The sequence below is a fragment of the Eubalaena glacialis genome, chromosome 6 (assembly GCF_028564815.1).
Source record: "Eubalaena glacialis isolate mEubGla1 chromosome 6, mEubGla1.1.hap2.+ XY, whole genome shotgun sequence".
Classification (NCBI taxonomy): Eukaryota; Metazoa; Chordata; class Mammalia; order Artiodactyla; family Balaenidae; genus Eubalaena; species Eubalaena glacialis.
The window spans coordinates 74,232,149-74,251,663 of NC_083721.1; the positions used below are offsets into that span (position 1 = coordinate 74,232,149).

Here is a 19,515-nt window from a genome sequence, read left to right on the forward strand (position 1 = left end):
AGAGTGGCCCCCGCTTGTCGCAACTAGAGAAAGCCCTCGCACAGAGGCGAAGACCTAACACAGCCATAAATAAATAAAATAAATAAATTTATTTAAAAAAAAAAATGGGCAAAGGACTTCAATAGACATTTCTCCAAGGAAGATATATGAATGGCCAGTAAGCACATGAAAAGATTCTCAACATCAAAAATTATGAGGGAAACGCAAATCAAAACTACAATGAGATATCACCTCACACCCATTATGATGACTATTATCAGAAAAAAAACCCAGAAAACAACAAGTATTGGCAAGGATATAGAGAAATTGGAACCCTTGTGCACTGCTGGTAGGAATGTAAAATGGTACAATCACTGTGGAAAACAGTGTGGCAGTTCCTCAGACAATTTAAGATAAAATCATCATATGATCCAGTAATTCTACTTGTGGGTATATACCCCAAAGAATCGAAAGCAGGATCTTGAAGAGATATTTGTACACCCATGTTCATAACAGCATTATTCACAATAGCCAAAATGTAGAAGAAACACAAATGTCCATTGACAGATGAATGGATAAGCAATATACGGAATATACACACAGCGGAATATTACTCAGCCTTGAAAAGGAAGGAAATTCTGTAATATGCTACAGCATGGATGAACCTTGAGGACGTTATGCCGGATGAAGTAAGCCAGTCACAAAAAGACAAACACTGCACGAGTCCACTTATATTAGGTACTTAGAGTAGTCAAATTCATAAAGACAGAAATTGTAATGGTGGTTGCCAGGGACTGGAGGGGAAGGGAGAATGGGCAGTTATTGTTTATATTAGGTATAGACTTTCAGTTTTGCAAGATGAAAAGTGTTATGGGGATGGATGGAGGTGATGGTTGTACAACAATGTGAATATATTTAATACCACTGAACTGTACACTTAAAAGTGGTTAAGATGGCAAATTTTATTTTATGTGTATTTGATTGCAATTTTAAAACCCTACCAAACAATAACTATGTATAAAGGGACAATGATTATGAAGATGACCCATCTCTTACCTTCATCAAGTAGCCAGCAAATACAAGGAAGCCTTTTGAATGCAGATGCTTGGCCAAGGAGAACCCAAATCCAGAGTCAAAGCCTGTAACCAAGACAGCTTTGCTGCCAACCTGTTTTAAAAGGTCAGACCCCACGTTAGGAACCCAGGATCCTGAGGGCTGAATGACCAGGCCTCCTCTGGGCAGTAAAAATTAGGGCTTCCTGAGTGGGCCAGGCCAGGCCTGGCCCTCCGCACTTGTCTCTTGCTGTTTGGAGAAGCACCCCTGGTATAGTAGAAATCAGAATCAAGAGACCAGGTTCTAACCCAGACTCTACCACCAACTAGCAATATTGCTTGGGGAAGTTACCCCCTCTTTCTGGACCTCAGTTTCCTCATCTACAATCACCATCATCACCATCACCATCATCACTGTCATCTTCATCGTCAAGTACTGAGTACCTACCATGGGCAAGGCACTGTGCATGCATTATTTTAATTCTCACAATAACTCCATATAATAAGTATGATTATTATATCACGTTACAAGTGAGGAAATAGACATTTTAAAATGCCCAACATAATTAGCGATAGAGCTGGAACTGAAAGAAGGACTGAGAGATTTCGGAGTCTAAACTCTTAACCCCTAACTTCATTTGATGGGGCAGGGGTTGTTCAGTGAGTGAGAGAGTGGCTCTGAGTGCCCTGGAAGCACTGAAGCCCTTACTCTGAGGGTGGGTCAGGGCCTGGGAGCCCAGGGAGGAGGGCTCTGACCACCTGGCTGGCTCCCAGGTAGCCGGGCTGCCACTCACCGGGTTCACCGAAGCAGCGTAAGTCTGACAGTCGACAGGGACAAAGGAGGCAGAGTGAAACAGCAGCGAGCCTCTGCAAGAGGAAAGAAAGCCATGAGCAGAGGCTGTGGTCACACCAGACCTTGTTCTGGGGTGGAAGCAACTCAACAGGCCCTCAGGCACCAGTACCCACCCTACTCACTACTCCCACCCCAAACCCCTGAGGACAACCTGCTGGTACCACTGAGGAGGAGGGCCTGTTTCCTCCAGGTTTCTAGTCTGGGACAAAGTGGGCCAGCAGTTGCAGTGGACAATTTTGCCACTGTGTAGCAAGAGCCTTCCAGTGATAGACCTCTGTTAACAAAGCCTTCTGCAAATGCGACGTCTTAACCTTTAGGTTTTACGTGGCTTCCTGATAGTTTTTTATTTTGAAATAATTCTAGATTCACATGAAGTTAAGAAGTAATACAGAGAGATGCCCTTACCTTTTACCCAATTTCCCCTAATGGTAACATCTTGCAAAACTCTAGTACAATATCACAACCAGGATATTGACATATGCAGTGAAAATACAGAACAGTTCCATCACCACAAGGATCCTTTGTGTTATCCTTTTATAGCCACACCCACTCCCACATCCTCTTTAACCACTAATCTGTTCTCCACCTCTATAATTCTGTCATTTCAAGAATGGAGTCATAGAATATTAACCTTTTGGGATTGGCTTTTTTCACACAACATAATTCCCTAGAGATTCATCCGATTGTCTATTGTTGCATGTATCAATAATTTGTTCCTTTTTATTGCTAAATTGTATTCTGTGGTATCCTGTACCACAGTTTGTTTAACCATTCGACTATTGAAGGTCACCTGGGTTGCTTCCAATTTAGGGCTATTACAAATAAAGCTGCCAGGAACATTCCTGTATAGGTTTTGTGTGAACCTGTTTTTCTCTTGGGTAAATGCCCAGAAGAGCAATTGCTGGGTCATACGGTAGTTGCATGTTTAGTTTTTTAAGAAACTTTTAAACTGTTTTCCAGAGTGGCTGTAGCATTCTACATTCCCAGCAGTGATGTATGAGTGATCCAGTTTCCCCATATCCTTGCCAGCATTTGGTGGTATCACTATTTTTTATTTTAACCATGCTGGTAACTGTGTAAAGATATCCACTGTGGTCTTAATTTGCATTTCTCTAATGGCTAATGATGTTGAAAATCTTTTCATGTGCTTATTTGCCATCAGTATATCCCCTTTGATTGTCTCTTTATGTCTTTTGTGCATATTCTATTGTAATTGGAGTGTTTGTTCTTTCACTATTGAGTTTTGAGAGTTCTTTATATGTTCTAGATGCTAGTCCTTTGTTGCATATGTGGTATGCAAATATTTTCTCCTCGTCTATAACTTGTCTTTTCATCCTCTTAACAGGATCTTTACGTAGAGAAACAGTGTTTCATTTTGATGAAGTCTGATTAGTCAATTTTTCCTCTTATGGATCAATCATATTTTGGTGTCAGGTTTCAGAACTCTTTGCCTATGCCCCAACCCAAAGATTTTCTCCTGTTTTTTTCTAAAAGATTTATAGTCTTGGGTTTTTTTTTTTCTGTTTTTTCATTTTTTGGCCATACCGCGAGGCATGTGGGATCTTAGTTCCCCAACCAGGGATCGAACCCGTGTCCCTTGCACTGGAAGGTTGGAGTCTTAACCACTGGACCACCAGGGAAGTCCCTAGTCTTGTGCTTTATAATTTAAGTCCATGATCCATTGTGAGTTAATTTTGTATAAAATGTGAGATAAGTCAAAGTTGGTTGTTTTTGTTTTTGCCTATGAATATCCATGTTCCAGCACCATTTTTTGAAAATGTTATCTTTCCTCCATTGAATTGCTTTTGCACCTTTGTCAAATATTGGCTGGGCATATCCATGTGGTTTTATTTCTGGATTCTCTGTTTCATTGAGCTATGCGCTCCCACCTTGTTTTTTTTTTCAAAATTGTTTTTTGCTATTCTATTTCCTTTACCTTTTCATATAAATTTTAGAACAATCTTGTCTTTTTCTATAAAAATCTGACTGGGATTTTGATAGAAATTGTGCTAAACTTGTATATCAATTTAGGGAAAGTCAACATCTTTACTTGTTTGAGTCTTTCAATCCCTGAACATAGTGTGGGTCTCCATTTATTTAGATCTTTGATTTCTTTCATCAGCATTGTATCATTTTCAATGTACAAATCCTGTATAATTTGTTGTATTTATACCTAAGTAACTCATTCTTTTGAGCAATTGTAAATGGTATTATTTTAGATTTTGATATCCACAAGTTCATTGCTAGGCTATAGAAATACACTGACTTGTGCGTGTTATCTTGTATCCTGTGTCCTGCTGAGCTCACTTATTAGTTCTAGGAGTGCTCTGTGGATTCCTTGGGATTTTCTATGTAGTCAATCATGTAATCTGCAAATAGGGACAGTTTTATTTCTTCTTTTACAACCTGTATGACTTTTATTTCCTTTTCTTGCTTTATTGCACTTCCTTATCGCACTATGGCGAGTCAGTGGTGAGAGTGGACATTCTTGCCTTGCTCCCATCTTAGGGAGACGGCATTCAGTCTTTCACCAGGAAATATAATGTTAGCTGCATGGTTTTCATAGATGCTCTTTATCAAGTTTAGGAAGTTTCCATCTATGCCTATTTTTCTGAGAGTGTTTAACACAAATGAGTGTTAAATTTTGCTCTTTCTGCAATAATAGATTCATGTGATTTTTCTTCTTTGGCTTTCAGTTTGGTGGATTACATTAACTGATTTTTAGCAACGAGCCATCTTTGCATCCCTGGAACAAATTCACTTTTTCATGGCTTACAATTCTTTTCATATATTGCTGAATTCTATTGGCTAATATTTTAAGAATTTTGGCACCTATATTCATGAGGGGTATTGGTCTGCAGTCCTCTGTTTTGTACGGTCTTTGTCTGGTTTTGGAATCAGCCAATACTAGCTTCATAAAGTAAATTGGAAGGAGTTACTGCTGGGTACGGATGGGAGTTCCGGCTTCCCACTGGGTCTTCACCAATACCTCCCTGGCTGTGAGGGGTCGGAGTGCCTCACTACTGCTCTCCACTGTATGGGGGTGTGTGGTCTCATTACTGCAGAGAGGTGGAGGAAGTCCTAGCTCTCCGTCTCTACTAGGTGTCCTCTGACACTCCTCCACACCACCACCCCTCCCAAGCAGGCAGGGTTCCTTATTACTGCTGGGTGAGAATGTAAGTCCTGGCCCCTACTTGGCTTTCTCTGACACTACCCCTGGTGGGGGCATTGGTCACAAGTGAGCAGAGTGGTATGGTCACTACACCCAAAACTAGTTAAATGACTTTATCGAAAATTAATCACTGTTTTACCATAACCCCAGGATTTGCTGTACAAAAAGAACAAGGTGTCCCTGGCAGAACTGTCCTTGTCCCCTGCCATCCTTTTGCACTATTTGATATTTTTAAAAGTAACGAAAAGGTCACAGCAAGAAAAAAAATTATTTCAAACTGATTTGTTGCCAGATTTTCTCTAACCCACCTTCCCATATTCAAATATATCCACTCAAACTTGACTATCTCTGGGTGTATTATACCAGGCGCTACTGCTTATACCCAGCTATCAATGGCATATTTCTACTTCTCCAGATAGCACAAGGCTCCATCCCTCCACACCCGATCCCCAAGAGGCAGAACCCTGATAAGGCGAGGGCCAAGAACACTGCTGGGGAGCTCCAGCTGACACAGGAGTGCCCTCCTGGACACCACTTGGTTTCTCAGCCTTTCCCTTTGGCCGCTGCTGGGACTGCCTCATCCTGCTCTTATTTCTTCTCTCACTTTTGCGGCTCCTGCAGGTGCCATGGGATCCCTGGCTTGGGGCTACTTCTCAGTTCAGAGGGGCCTTGGGGCTAGGAAGGCCTTAGCACCTCAGTTCTTTAACTTTAGTTAACAAGCACCTGGGAAGCTTGTTAAAATGCAGGCTCCCAAGTCCCTGATTGACATTCTGATTCAGTAGGATGGGGTGGCCCCTGGAAATCTGCATGTTTAACCAACACCTGATTCCACTACAGGCAGTACTGGGAAAGGCCTGGTTGATGTAGGTCCAGAGCAGCTGTTCTTAGGTTCTCCTCCCTGATTGTTTATTAGAATCACTTGGTAAAACGATCATGATTATGTGCTTACGTTATTAAAAAGAGATCTTACCATTTAGCAATAGATACCTAATCACCAACATGATGTTCAGGATTTGCTTTGAAACAATCCAGTAGAGGGAGGGGGAGGAAAGTGGGTGGGAACATAGATGAAACAAGATTGGTCATGAGCTGATAACTGTTGAAGCCCAGGTACACCAGGGATCAATTTACTACTTTCTACTTTTGTATGTGATTGAAATTCTTCCCAAAATAGCTGAAGAAGAACTAAGGAACCAAGGAAGCTTTTTAAACTATTCCCATGGTTGGCCTCACCCCTAATGAATGAAATCCGAGTCCCCAGGGGTGGGGCACGGGGATTTTTTTTCCCCACTGCGCTCTAGGTGATTCTAACCTGCAACCAGAGTTTATAACTGCTGCCTTAGGAAAAGAGAAAAAGGACTTTTTCCCCATGCGGTTTCCTTTTCAAGCCTCTTGACTGCCAAAGTCCTAATATCTCCGGGGACAAAATCAGCCCAGCCAAGGCAGACACTACTGTTTGCTGCCAATATCTATTCTTCTCATCTGTCTCACTACCAAAATGTTGTCTGGGGTACCAATGTGCCCAGTTCTTTCCAGACTATCATCTACCCAGCAATCATGTGACCTACCCCTGGCCCATAAGGTGCAAGCAGAAGTCTGCAATGATTGCTGGGAGAGTTTTGCTCTCCTAATGCGAGGGCAGCTCCTCCTTTCTTCCATGTTGCTTTGCTTCTTCCTGCCTGGACGGAGGCTGGAGGTGGAGGAGCATCATGGCATTCTGAGGTGAGGGCCACCAACAGGATGACAGAGCAGAAAGATACAAGAAGCTTGGGTCCACTGATACCTCTCCAGCCCTGGCCTTCTGGAAGTCTTTGCCCTTCTAATTGTGATGCAGTCCTGATACATTGGCTTATCAAGGCTAAGAACGCCCCTGAGGGGTTAAGTCCGAATCCCATAATATAAAATAGTGAGCATTGCCCTGGAGGGTCACCTCTCCCCAGGAGGGTCTTGTGGTGGCAGCAAACTGCTGGTCACCCAAACCACTTACTCTAAGGGCTATGCCAGTCTCACAGGTGGTACAAGTTAAACTCGGGATAGTCAGTAAACTTGCTGAGGGGTGAATCCCAAAGAGGTGGCCTCCAGATTCAGAGGAGGAGAGCTTGCTGATTTCCATCCTAACCTAGAAGAGCAATCAGATGGGGTGGAGAGGTTGCAATCCGGCATTTCCCCACAGGCCTGTGGAAGAACCAGCTGGTCCCCAGAGCACTGGCGTCCAGGAACTTACCGGGCCACATTCGAGACACCGCCCTGTGCTGGCCAAGGCATTAATGCTGGCTTCTTTTCCCTCCTTCCAGTCTATGTCTCTATCCCTTTTGTTCCTTCCATCACGAATCAGCAACAATAACCAGTTACCCAGCTTTCTGCTGAGAGGAGTCGGGAGTCAGCTTGACAGCCTGAATCTAACAAGATGGGTTTAGGAAGGACAAATGTTGATGACACAAGGGTAGCTGGGGAGGAATGAGGCCTCACACAGCAGCACCTGTGAAAAAAAATTAGTCTGATCAACTACGAATCACAAGTGATGTGGCCGCCAAAAGAAGCTATGTGAGCCTAAGCTGGACAGGAATAGGGAGGCAAGGGCCACTCTCCATTCTGCCCAGGTCAGGCTGCCCTGGAGTATTACATGCCATGCCTGGGCAGGCAGAGCTGAGCACTGCGGCTGAGCCAGCTGGTGTGTGTAACCAGAATCCGGGACGTAGTGTCCTGTGTGGAGCCAGAGCCTTCAGAAATCCAAAATCTGAGGGCTGTATAGAGCCAGGAAGCAGAGCAGGTTGTCAGGGCAGGGACCGCATCCGGCCACTTCTGGGGAAGTTTCATCTGGACAGGTGCTGTGTACCGGGTGACTGCTGCTCTGAGCCATGCAGGGGAGGGGAGGGGGGTGTTCTGTTTGGGGCACCACATCTCAAGAAAGAGCACAGGCCAAATGGGCATCATTCAGGTGGGAAACCTGGATGCTGAGTGGGAAAACCATGGGAGATGAGCAATGAAAAAACATGCAGATGCAATAAGAGAAGTCAGGGGTATTAGGGTGGCAGAGTATCCCCAGGGATAAGAGATTAACTTGTTCAGTATGAATACAGAAGGCAGACCCAGGAACAAGGGGTGGCATTTACAGAGGAAAGATTTCTGCCCAGTATGAAGAAGGACTTTATAACAGCACTGTCCAAAGACAGGAGGTCTGCTGTGAGAGGTACTGACTGCCCCATGGCTGGAGATATTCAAATAGAGGCTGTAAGGTCACTTGTTAAGGATGAGATCAAAGGATCACCCACAGGTGCGGACTGGAGCATGAGGCCCTTTCCAACTGAGATTCAAGCAAAATGATCGGGCCACCCAAAGACCTCCTGTCTGATCCAGGCACAGTGATCACCCACCATTCCTTCCACCTCACTCATATGGGTCTCCCTCCCTGACCTCTGCCGACAACTTTTCCCAGAGGACAGCTAATGCACTCTGACTCAGCTCTGCCCATGACCACACTGTGCCCAACCCCTTAGCCTAACCAGGTGATTTCTACAATCCTTCCAGAAGACTCAGAGTCTCCTGGGATAGGCTTTCTTTCCCTTCAAATGAGCCAGAAGGTTGACTAATGTCTCACTTCCCTTTAATTTTTTAAAATAATGAAGCATTGAATATTTCATGTGATTTATTGAATACTTAACTAAAGTGAAAAAAAGAATGTTTGTATGGGTACAGAATGGTTGTATCACTCCCTTTAATTTGAGGATAAAATCTTTGTAAAAGTATTTAAACTTCCTTTGGGATTATTTTCTCCTCCATAAAAAATCTCCAGAAATCTCTGAAAGCCATTTTTGAGACAGATTTTACCATTTCTGTGAGTCATTCACTGAAAAAAATTATAGCAAATCACCTTCTTTCAAAAGCCCTTTAACAGAACAAAGCTCCATTCCCTCTTTGATGGGATATCGACTCTTCTTATATGGTGTCCTCCAGCAGTTGAAGCCTCACCTCCAACCAAGCTTCTGTATCCTGTGGAAATGCTTTTAAGCAAATGCTGCTAAAAACCTCAATGCGTGTTCTTCTAGATATATTTATTGGCACAGAAAATAACCATCAATTTTCTAGCTGCTGGATCTTTGAATTTAACCTGCCACTTGATTTCACTCCTCTCAAATATAAAAGAAAGGGCATTATTTTTTTCTTTGCTCTAGCTGCAAAAGAAGAAAATGAGGTAGCAGAGCACACTAAATTCCCTTGGAAAAGGCAATTTCCAGAAGCTCTCAAAGAAGAGCTGCTTGTCTACTTTGTACTTAATGCTTTCTCTAAATCACCCAGTTCAGTGAAGTCTCGCGACATTTTAGTTAACTATAGTTTCATGTGCGAGATTTTAAAAGAGCCATTAACCAGGTGATTAAAGTAATGAGATCTGTGCCTCCTGATGTGATGCACTAAGAAGGGCACCACCTCACCTGGGTGGGATTCTTCCAAACACACAAACCTGAATCTAAACACGAGGACATCCCACAGCCCACACTGAGAGACATTCTTCCAAGGTGTCAAGGTTATGAACAACAAAGACTGAGGAACTGCCCCTGACAAGAAGAGAGTAAGGAGACATGACAACTAAATGTACTGGGAACCCTGGTTTGTATCCTGGACCAGGAAAATGTCCATTCGTGGGCCATCTGGTGAAATTTGAATCAAGTCTGCAGATTAGTTAATAGTATTATATCAGTGGTAATTTCCTGGTTTGGATGATTGCACTATGGTTTTGTAAGATGTTAACACTTGGGGAAGTTAGGCGAAGGGGTTACGGGAAACTTTTGTACTATTTTTACAACTTTTGTGTTAAGTGTAGAGTTACTTCAAAATAAAAAGTTAAAAAAATATATCTGATGAAAGATATTCTTCTGTGCCTTGTGTGACATGGGAAGGTCTCTGTCTTCCGACAACACCTTTGAGTGTCCTTTGCTGGTGGACAGCAGGTATTGAGGGACACTTTTGAGAGTCAAGCCTTATTATGTGTGAAGAGCTCTGCTTTGCCCAGAAAGTGTAACCCTCAAGGTCACCTCCACCCTTCATTTTCTTACCTTGCTCCATTTACTCTATCAGAGAAATTCAGGGTTTTCCTCGGGAGCTGTGACAGGGGTCTGGAGAAGCGGGCAGTCAGCATAGTGGCCACGAGAGGCAGAATGGTCAGGCTCCTCCGGGTGGGTTCTGAAACACAAAATGTGTCCTCGGCATTGTGTTGCTGCCTTCAGGAGTTTAGGCAGAAGGGGCCATTTTCCTTCCAGGTTGTGAAAGTTAAAGTGGGCTCTGTTCGACCCAGGTTCAGTCAAGGCACCAGGCAGTCCCCGCCTGCCACCCTCCTCTCAAGCTACAGCCTCATGTGATGAAAAGAGTCAGGAGGCTGGGACATCTAGAAACCTGGGTTCTGGTTCCAGCTGTGCCACCAACTCATGGGGTAACCCTGGGTGAGTCATCACCTTTTTGTAGCATGAGGAGGTGGGACCAGACCAGTGACCCTCAAACTAGGCTGTGCAGCAACCACTGGGGCGCCCAGGGTCCCGCCCCCTCAGGGATTCCAGCTCCATGAGTCCCATTCTCAGTGTTCCCCACATCCAGCAGAACATCCATCTCAATTTGCCCACATGCCTCCAGGCAGCTTTTTGAGCCCTGGGCCAGGTATCTTTTGATTCAGCTCTCTACCTTTCTCCACCCCACCACGCACAGGGTCCAGCTCTGGGGCTGAATTCATCAGTAACTCATCATAGCATGGAGACTGAAGCTACAAAATGAGACACACTCTAATCAACCTAAATTAAAACACACACACTCCCCCCCACAGTCTCGCCCACCACCCTACCACTCCCTTTCCAGGTTAAATCAAACTTGTTGCAGCAAGGCCATGTGTCAGTAAGGCTACTCAGCATAGTGACTAGCTTTGCATTTTGAGTAGTAGATGGGTGTGTGCATTAGTTGTCCTCCTGTTCTGGTTAATTGCCCTCTAATGGTCCCTCCTGGCCTAAGGGAAGGAAAGGGAGGTGGGGAGGGAGCTGAGCAAGGCAATGCCAGCCCTGGGAGCTGTTGCTCTTTTCCTGGGGAACCGTCCTAGTCTCTCTTTGCACACCTGCCTGTGCTTTGTTATACTGCCCTGAGGCAGCTCCTCCCCTGCCTTTTTGCCCCCGCCCCTAATCTGATCACCAGTCACCTGCGCCAGTGGGTCTGTGATAAATTCACTAACTAGCCAACAACCACAGTATTTACCGCAGAAGGCAGGTGTCGGTGTTCCATCTGTTTAATCCTCAGGAGAGGAAAACAAACAGGGCTCTTTTGTCTTGCGTGATCCTTCCTGGGCTGTGCAGCAGGCTCTTGCTTCCGCTCCGGCCCCTACTCGCCACACTCCAGTCTCAGCACTGCAGCCAGAAAGGTCTTTCTAACACCAGTCAGGTACGTGACTCCCTTGACTAAAAGCCTCCTCTCCATGCCTTTTTGGAGCTGGCCTCTGCCTCCCTTCCTATCCGGTACCCCCTGCCCTGTGCTCACTGCTCTGTAGCCACGCTGACCTTCTGAACATACACAGAGCTCTTTCTCGCCTCAGGGCCGTGGACCTTGCCTTTCCTCTCTCTAGAGGGCTGAGTCCTTCGGACCCTTCTGATTTCAGAGAGGCTGCCCAACCCCCCATGCAACACACAGGGGTTGCTCTCCATAAGATCGCGCTTCAATCCAAGGTTCTCTTGTTTCTTTACTCATCTCCCCCTTCTAGATCATAAGCTCAGTGAGGCCAGGCACCTTGTCCATCTTAGTCACCACTGAATCCCCCATGCCTGGAAGAACCTGACACGAAGGAGGCACTCAGCGAGTCCCTGCTGAGTGGGGGTGAGCTGCGTGCTTGAACCTCACCCCCATCCCCACACACAGACTGGCCCTTCACGGAAGGCACAGGCCCATGCTGTGGGTGCCCCGCACCCCTCCCAAGTACTGACCGGCTGGCTGAGCACACACATCTCTGCCTCCTCCCTCCAGGACTGGAGTCTGAAGTCACCACCACTGGGTGATTTAAAATCCAGTCGTCTGTAATTCAAGCGCTTTCCATCCCTTCTGCTCAATGCTTGTGGCACAGAATGCCTCAGTGTTTGCCTCAATGTCTCTCCAAACAGAAAGCTGCTTTTAATTTTATTTTCCTTTGAGTCAGCAATATCTAAAAGCACTGGCGTCAAAATAGCTTAAATTGCATGAAAACTCAGCCCCTTTAATAATGCATTATTCACAATGTAGTCTCCCATATACAAAATGCTAGAATTTCAGATATCTTTTTCTTCTACTACTTTTTTACATTCCTTAAATATGTTGCTATTTTCACCCCAAACACAATGCTATAGGCAGTGGAATTCCTGTACTCTTCAGGGCTGTTTGTCATCTTAATGTCTTGTGCTGGGCTTTAGTCTCTGTAAACATTAGTTTCTCAAACTTGAAATGCCACTCAGTTGCCTTTTGGTTTGGAAACAGAAATGGCCGTGGGAGGCGGGCACTGCAAGGGGACAGGCAGAGCCCCTGTGAGGGCGGGGACCATCTCTTTAGCTTTGGATTCAATTAGCTGCTCCAGGGTGACCGAATTTATATGATACTGTCGCAAAATCAAGATGTTCACGTATTATCCTGGAATCTGGGAGAAACTTTTCTAATTCTGAGAACACTTAGGTCTGCTCTCAAGGGCACCTCCTTTCCATTGTCAATGCAAAACCCACGTGCAGCCCACAGAAAGCACCCCCTCTCCAAAAGAAAAAAAAAAAACCTGTGTGTATCCTTGTCTTGATGCTGGGCTCACTTGCTGCATTCTGACAGGACTATCTTGCAGAAGACACAGCTGGCTGCATTCCTGTGGGTCAAGGTCAAGGTCTCCCCTGCAAGTGGCAAACATTCCCAGTACTGACAGCCTCAGAAGAGGCAGGGCATCAGCAGCAAATAGCAATTCAGGAGGCAGGACTTAGGCAGGAAACAGAACTCAAGTTTCTGGACACGAAGTCTGGAAGGGCCTTGGTACTACCAAGTGGGAGAGGGAGGTTCTGTTTCACTGGGGAGGGCGAGCTGGGTTTAAGCTAAGAACCATCCTGTGTAGGGACGCCACACTGAGGTGCTCAAAGCCTGTAACCTGTGTGAGATTCCAAGGTCTGACAACTGGCAGCCAGTTTCCAACATACTCTACTTGGCTATTTTGTTTGGCCTGCCTAGTGTTTTAAAAGGCAATGTAACGAGGCAGCTATGTTATGCTTGAACTCAATAACAAAAAGTTTTCACTTACTATCTCAAGCCTACCGACATCACCTCTGTTAACTGCCTGGACATTGTGGGCATTAGAGTTTGAGATCTCTTACCAGATAGATGTCTATTATCCTTTGGCTATTTCCCTTCTGATCACTTAGCATAATCTTGCCTAGAAGTTCCAGCTCAGCTCAGCTCAGCTATACGTGTTAACTACAGTTATTGGAGGCTTCCTTGACGCCACGCAAAAAGGAAACCTGACAAGTTTTAAAGTCCTTACTCAAATAAGATGCCTATTATCCCTTAGAGAGTTAACTATTCTGAAACAAAAGTCTAAAGACATTATACAGGAACACCAAATGATATTGTAGGTGACGTTCCTACTACTATTTTACCGTAAATGCAGAAGTGACTTTTATATAGCTGCCTTTAACAGGGACCTTCAATAAAAGCCAAGGATTTAACTTTATAGCCCAGTTCAGCAAAGGCAAACCTAATGCAGACACTTGGATTAGTCTGACAGACACTAGTCACCAGATTAGACTTAGGTGATGGCCATTTCTCTTCAGAGAACCCATCACACTCTCGGCAGTTGCCATCTTTCCGGTGTCTGTCTTGCTCAGCTGATCCTTATCCCTTTCAGACTTGCCTATTGCCCACAGGATTTGGCCTCTGCAGCTGTAGTTGTGCAGTGAGACCCTCCCCCCCACTCTCTGGCCATGGAAGACTGCGTCAGGGAGAGACACCTGACCCCAGATGAATCCATCATTCTGTCCCCTGACACTGTGAAAGAATGCAAAGCAGCCTCTGTGGGGCAGACATGTGATCTGGTTGCTGGAGTTGGGGGGAGGGGGGTGGGCAGCTATGCGACATTTGAGCCTGAAGCCAGAGAGAGAGATGGAGAAAGCCAATCTGCAAAGAGAGAAAGGAGTCAGGTACACATGTAGAAAGAAGCAGAGATGGAAGTGAAGAAGAGAGAAAAAAACAACAACAGAGCCTCCTGCTCCTGAGACCCAGCTGCCCTCCTGTCTCCAGCTCTGTAAGGCATGTGATGTCTTTATTCTCTGTGTTGATTTAAGCATGCTTAATGTTTCTGTTAGTTGCAGCCAAAACAATATTGGTGAAAACACACTGAAAGCAGGTTCTTTCTGCAGATCATTATCATTAATTCTTAAGCTTGCCTGATATTCTGAGAATGCCACTGTAGACCTCATAATGATAATAGGAGAAGGAGCCTCTCCCTCTCCACTTCTGTCAAGGAAACATCTGTGCTTCCCCAAGAGAAAGTGTTACCAGAGCTATCAAAATGGCCATAATTACAACCACCAGGTTAAGCAGGCATTCCATCCCTAGGAGAACAGGGCTTGCCTACCAAATTCAAGTCAGAGCTGTACACAGTAGGCACATAATATCTGAATGACTTAAGAGAGTTTTCAGCAGAGGAATACCATATCAGGCTTATATTTTAAAATGATAACTCTCACTGGGTTAAGAATAGACTGAGGATGGACAAGGGCAGAAGCAGGGAGACCATTTAGAAGCTATGGCAGTAACCCAGGACCATAATGTACAGCCATGCAGGTTGTGCACTGCAGAACTCCAGCAAAACGTGAAGAGGTACTCCCTGGACATATATAAAAGGGCTGCCAGCCCCAGTGGAAACCATGGAGCTAATTAGACATGGTCAGAGTCTGGCTGTGTTTTGAAGGTAAAGCCCACTGTGATTTACTGACCAATTAAATGTAGGCTATGAAAGAAGGAAGAATCAAAGATACTTCCAAGATTTTTTGTGCAGATGTAAAAAAATGACGTTAGTACAACTGACAGTTTAAGGAGCCATCCTATTCATAAGCGCTTACCACATTTCAAATCAGAGCGTACAAGCCCAGCATCCTGGTCCTCACCGGGCCCCTCCAAGTCATATCTCCAACTATACTTCTCTCATCTACTCATTTATACCATTTGCTACACCATCTCTCAATAAGCCCTGTACTTTCCAATTTTTGTGCCTTGCTCATCCTACACCAAATCTGAGGTCTCCTTCATCCACTAAGCCCTAACTGATTCAAATAACCTCCTTCAAGAAACCTTTCCTGATCCCCTAAATCAAAAATCAATCTCTTGTTGCGGGACTTCCCTAGCAGGTCAGTGGTTAAGACGCCGCGCTCCATATTTGCATTTTCACTGCTTCCTTATGTGCCTCTGAAATAGCACTTAACCTAGGCCGGGTAGTATTAGAGGTATTTCTGCTTATAACCATTCACAGCACCCGGCTCCGCCGTCTGAACACCAGTCGCAACCCGGATTGTTTCATTGACCTCCGGCTCATCCAAAATGACTACTCCGGTGTCTGACAGGAAGCAGCCACTCTGTAAATGTGTACTGAGAGACTATGCGAGCTACACTCATTTCAAAGTTCAGCTTCCTCGCCCGCCACGGGTATATGCCCTGGGCAGGGCCGGGCTGCAACGCTCTGGTAGAAAGTGTTAGGATATTTGATGCGTCATAAAGGATCCTGGCAGCCGGAAACCCACCGTAACGAAACGTGTGCCTCTGTAACCCCTCGCAGGGTTAGACGGGGACTTTGCATCAGCTGACTCCGGGCAGATTTTGGCAGACTGGTTGGAAAAAACCACGCAGAGCTCAAATGAGCTCAACGTCCCGCGCGGCTCCAAACCCTCCCCCAGCAGGGCGCAGACCGCCCGGGTCCCTGTCTCTGACGCGTCGCCCCAGCGCGCTGGCAGAGCACGGGACGCCCGTGACTCGCCGGCGCCAACTCGCTGGCGCCAACTCGCTAAGCGCGCAGGCAGCCCCGCGTCCGGGCCAATCGCAGGGCCGCAGCCCCTTCCGGCAGACCAGAGGCTGGGAGCCGAGGGGGCTCGGCCCGAGCCACGCTCCCATTGGCTGAGACGGCACCGCCCAGACCAAGTTGAGCTGTCCCCGCACCTGTGAGCGGCAGAGGCTCCCGGCCTTCCCCGGCCGCGGGCCCACTACCAACCCAGCATCTCCGGCCTGCTCCCGCGGCGCCTCCAACTTGCTCGGTTGGGCTCCCAGAGCACGGACGGAAGGCCCGGGAGGGCGGAGGATGAGGATCACCTGGGGTTGAGACGGCTCTGGGCGGGATCGGTCCATCTTTACACCGTTACTTCGGCCGCGGCCGTAGAGCCCAGCCTACAGGACTTGGTGCCCCCTTCTCCACTCGCATCCCCGCGACCCGAGTAAAGGGCAGCGCAAGTCCAAACCAAACCGAGCATCACGCCGGTTTAGGGGCGCCGGCTCATCACGCCCGAGCTGCAGAGATGCGGACCCCTCCTCTTACCCCAAACCAAACTGGCGCGGGGGCTCCAGCTGCTGAGGGCTCAGCTGGTGCGTTCGCCGGAACCTGGCGCTTCGCAGGTACCCGCGCTCGCGTCTTGTACCACCGGGCGCTACCGCCGTTTCCTTCTCGAAGCCCCTTACTGGCTCCCACTCCTGCGGCCTCCAGCCTCAGCTGCCGGGGTGCGCCTACGCACAGGGGCTTTGCTCTGTAGGGCTGCGCGGGGCGGAGCCCGACGGCGGGCGGCGCAGGGGCGGGGAGCCTCTGCACCGCCTCCTTCGCCTTGGGGCGTCAGGCCTGGCCCTCCTCGCGCAGGGGGTACTACTATTCGCTAGGCGCCCAGCCCGGGATTAACCCACTGCCGCCCATTTTAGGTCTAAACCGCGCTCAGATCTCCTCCACCGCCATCCTGGTTCTGGAACGAGCGGGGAACGATTTCACCCCGCGGGTTGCGGTAGGGAGGTGTAGGTGCCGCTCCAGGAAGTGAGGAAACCCGGTGAGGTTGAGGCGCCTTTCCAGGTCCTGCGCCTACTTGCTGTCTTTGGAGCTCATTGGGGTGGGTTGGTTTGTTGGTTTGTTTTTAAATTTGTCTTTTGATCAGATGAAATTTATTTAAAATTTTCTTCCTACGATTAAAAAAAATAATTTAAGAATAGCACAGCTTCCCAGAGTTTCAACAACGGAACATCAGAGGCCAATCTGCCACAGATCAGGCTCCCCTGCCAAGTTTCCAGGATGAGAAACCAGCTGAGGAGAAGGAACCTATCAGGGCAAATTGGTGGCAGAGCGATGTTTAGGTCAAATTATAGAGAAGGACTGATTGGAAAGGGACCAGGCAGATGAAAACAGGAAGGAAGGAAGGGCCTGGTGGGGCTTTAAAGAAACCTGTCAGCTCCGTTACATGAGCTTCTTGAAAGCTGAGGCTGTATCTTCCTTATCTCCGGCTCCTGGCATGTAGAGCTTTGAAGACCAGGAGAATCATGAAGGTAGGATGCACTTGGTTCTCTGTACCCATTTCACAGACAGACTCAAGCTTGCTTCAGTGCTGTGTTTCAGAATAGTCACTGTTACAGCATGCCATAGCCATAACATAAATCCTTATATTGGGTCACCAGGTTACACTTTGAGGGTTATGCATTGCTAGAAAAGCAGTTAACTAAAAGAAGAGTTAATATTTCCACCTAGAAAACCATAGATCCTGACTTTGGACTGAGAATTAATGGAAATAAAGTCTATTCATGAAAGACAAGGACAGGACATTTGATCTGTCTGCGGTTATATCCAACTCCACCTGTGGCTGACCTCACACCTTCCCAGCCCCACTTTTTATTCCAGTTTTGCTCTGGCAACCAGCTGCATACAGGTGAAACCTGAGAGCACCTTGCATCAGCTGTACCCGGTTTCTTCCCCTCTCGGGGCTTCTCTGTCACTGCAGCCTGGGCCCCCTACAGGAAGCCGAAGCCCATTTTGACACATGCATAAACTTGGAAGTGCAAAGGAATTAATACGTCCTGGGACAACGTTTGACGGAGGCAGACAGGAGCTGGTGGAGAACTATTCCACTCTTCCGTTCTTCCAGTGGGCAGTTCCAAGGTACATTTTGTACAGCACCTAAGATGATAGACCCCTGGCTGCCCACAGTAGTGCCCAACTTGATCAGCTCAATAATGCACCCTTGGATTGCCTTTCTCTTTCCTGCCTTGACTGTTTGACTCTTCCCAGTCCTCCACTCCTGTTCCTCGGGATTCGTTCCCAAAATAAACTACCTGTATCATGAAGGTAGGATGCACTCTGAACAAGTTCTTGTTCAGAGTTTGTTTTGGAGGGGGAACCCAGACTAAGCCAATGGTTAATCCAAAAGAGTCATCTCAACAGGGAACTATATTCAATATTCTGTGATAAACCATAATGGAAAAGAATATGAAAAAGGATGTATATATATGTACAACTGAATCACTTTGCTGAACAGTAGAAATTAACAACATTGTAAATCAACTATACTTGAATAAAATAAATTTTTAAAAAAACACAAAGAAGACCCCCCCAAAAAAAACCCCAAAGAGGCATCTCAGCCCAACTTTCGGGGTCATTCTCAGCAGACCTTTCCCAAGTCTGCTAATGAAGAATCCATTTGTTCTGTTTGAGCTGTTGCTCGTTTTATTGCCCAGCTGCCCTGCCCTTTAAGGCATCATTAATAAACTCTCAGAGGCAGGCAGGAAGTATCAGAGACTCCCAGGAGACAGGGCCAGCTGAAGGGCTGGGTCTAGGTTAGCATTGGACAAAGCCATTCTCGGCCTTACCTTAAACGTTTTCCCTCCTTCCAAGGTAGGTCCTGTTTGCTGACCTTGAAACGAGAAACTTTCAGCTCTGGGGTTGAACATGGAAGCAGAGACAGTGTGGGACCCAGGTCACTCCCAACGCAGCATGTGCCCAGATTACGTCTCCTTTTTGCCCTCCTTTCCCCCTTGCCCCCGCTGTAAAAGCAGTTCCTCTGCCCAGATACAAGGTCTCAGGCTAGGGTCTTTGGCACCTAGCACACTTCATCTCATTTCAATACCAAGAGGGTGCCGTTGCAAATTACTAAGCTAGGTTTGGGAGGAAAGAGCCCTTAGTCCCAGCCTTCAAGAAGGGAAATGAGACATGTAGATAAGCTAAATGAATCCTTAGAAGCCCTGTAAGTCTTCTAAAAGAGGGACTTGTAAGTGTAGCGGGAGTTCTGGTGAGGCTTCAGGACAAGATCTGTAGAAAGGTAGCATCCTGAAAGACTCTCAGAATGAAGCCCCCTCAAAAGATCCCCCTCCTAATGGATTCCTCGTTAGCAGACTTGGGAAAGGTTTGCTGAGAAGGACCTTGAAAGGTGGGCTGAGATGCCTCTGTTGCATTAACCATTGGCTTAGTCTGGGTTCCCCCTTAAAACAGA

At 46.6% G+C, this 19,515-nt stretch overlaps 2 protein-coding genes across 2 annotated transcripts in view; one reads left to right on the forward strand and one right to left on the reverse strand.

The window, feature by feature from the left end:
• Positions 1–1,040: 1,040 nt before the first annotated feature.
• On the reverse strand, positions 1,041–16,580 carry LOC133092986 (D-beta-hydroxybutyrate dehydrogenase, mitochondrial-like). Its single transcript, XM_061192741.1, has 4 exons — positions 16,278–16,580; positions 10,108–10,234; positions 1,826–1,898; positions 1,041–1,118 (listed from the first exon to the last, which is right to left on the reverse strand). Exons 1-4 carry the CDS (start codon positions 16,282–16,284, stop codon positions 1,041–1,043), a joined length of 285 nt encoding a protein of 94 aa, XP_061048724.1. The 5' UTR covers positions 16,285–16,580.
• Positions 11,343–19,515, forward strand: part of APOD (apolipoprotein D) — a 70,464-nt gene continuing 62,291 nt past the window's right edge. The window contains exon 1 of the mRNA XM_061194328.1: positions 11,343–11,467. The gene's annotated coding sequence lies outside the window, so the exon portion shown is untranslated. The remainder of the gene's footprint in view (positions 11,468–19,515) is intronic.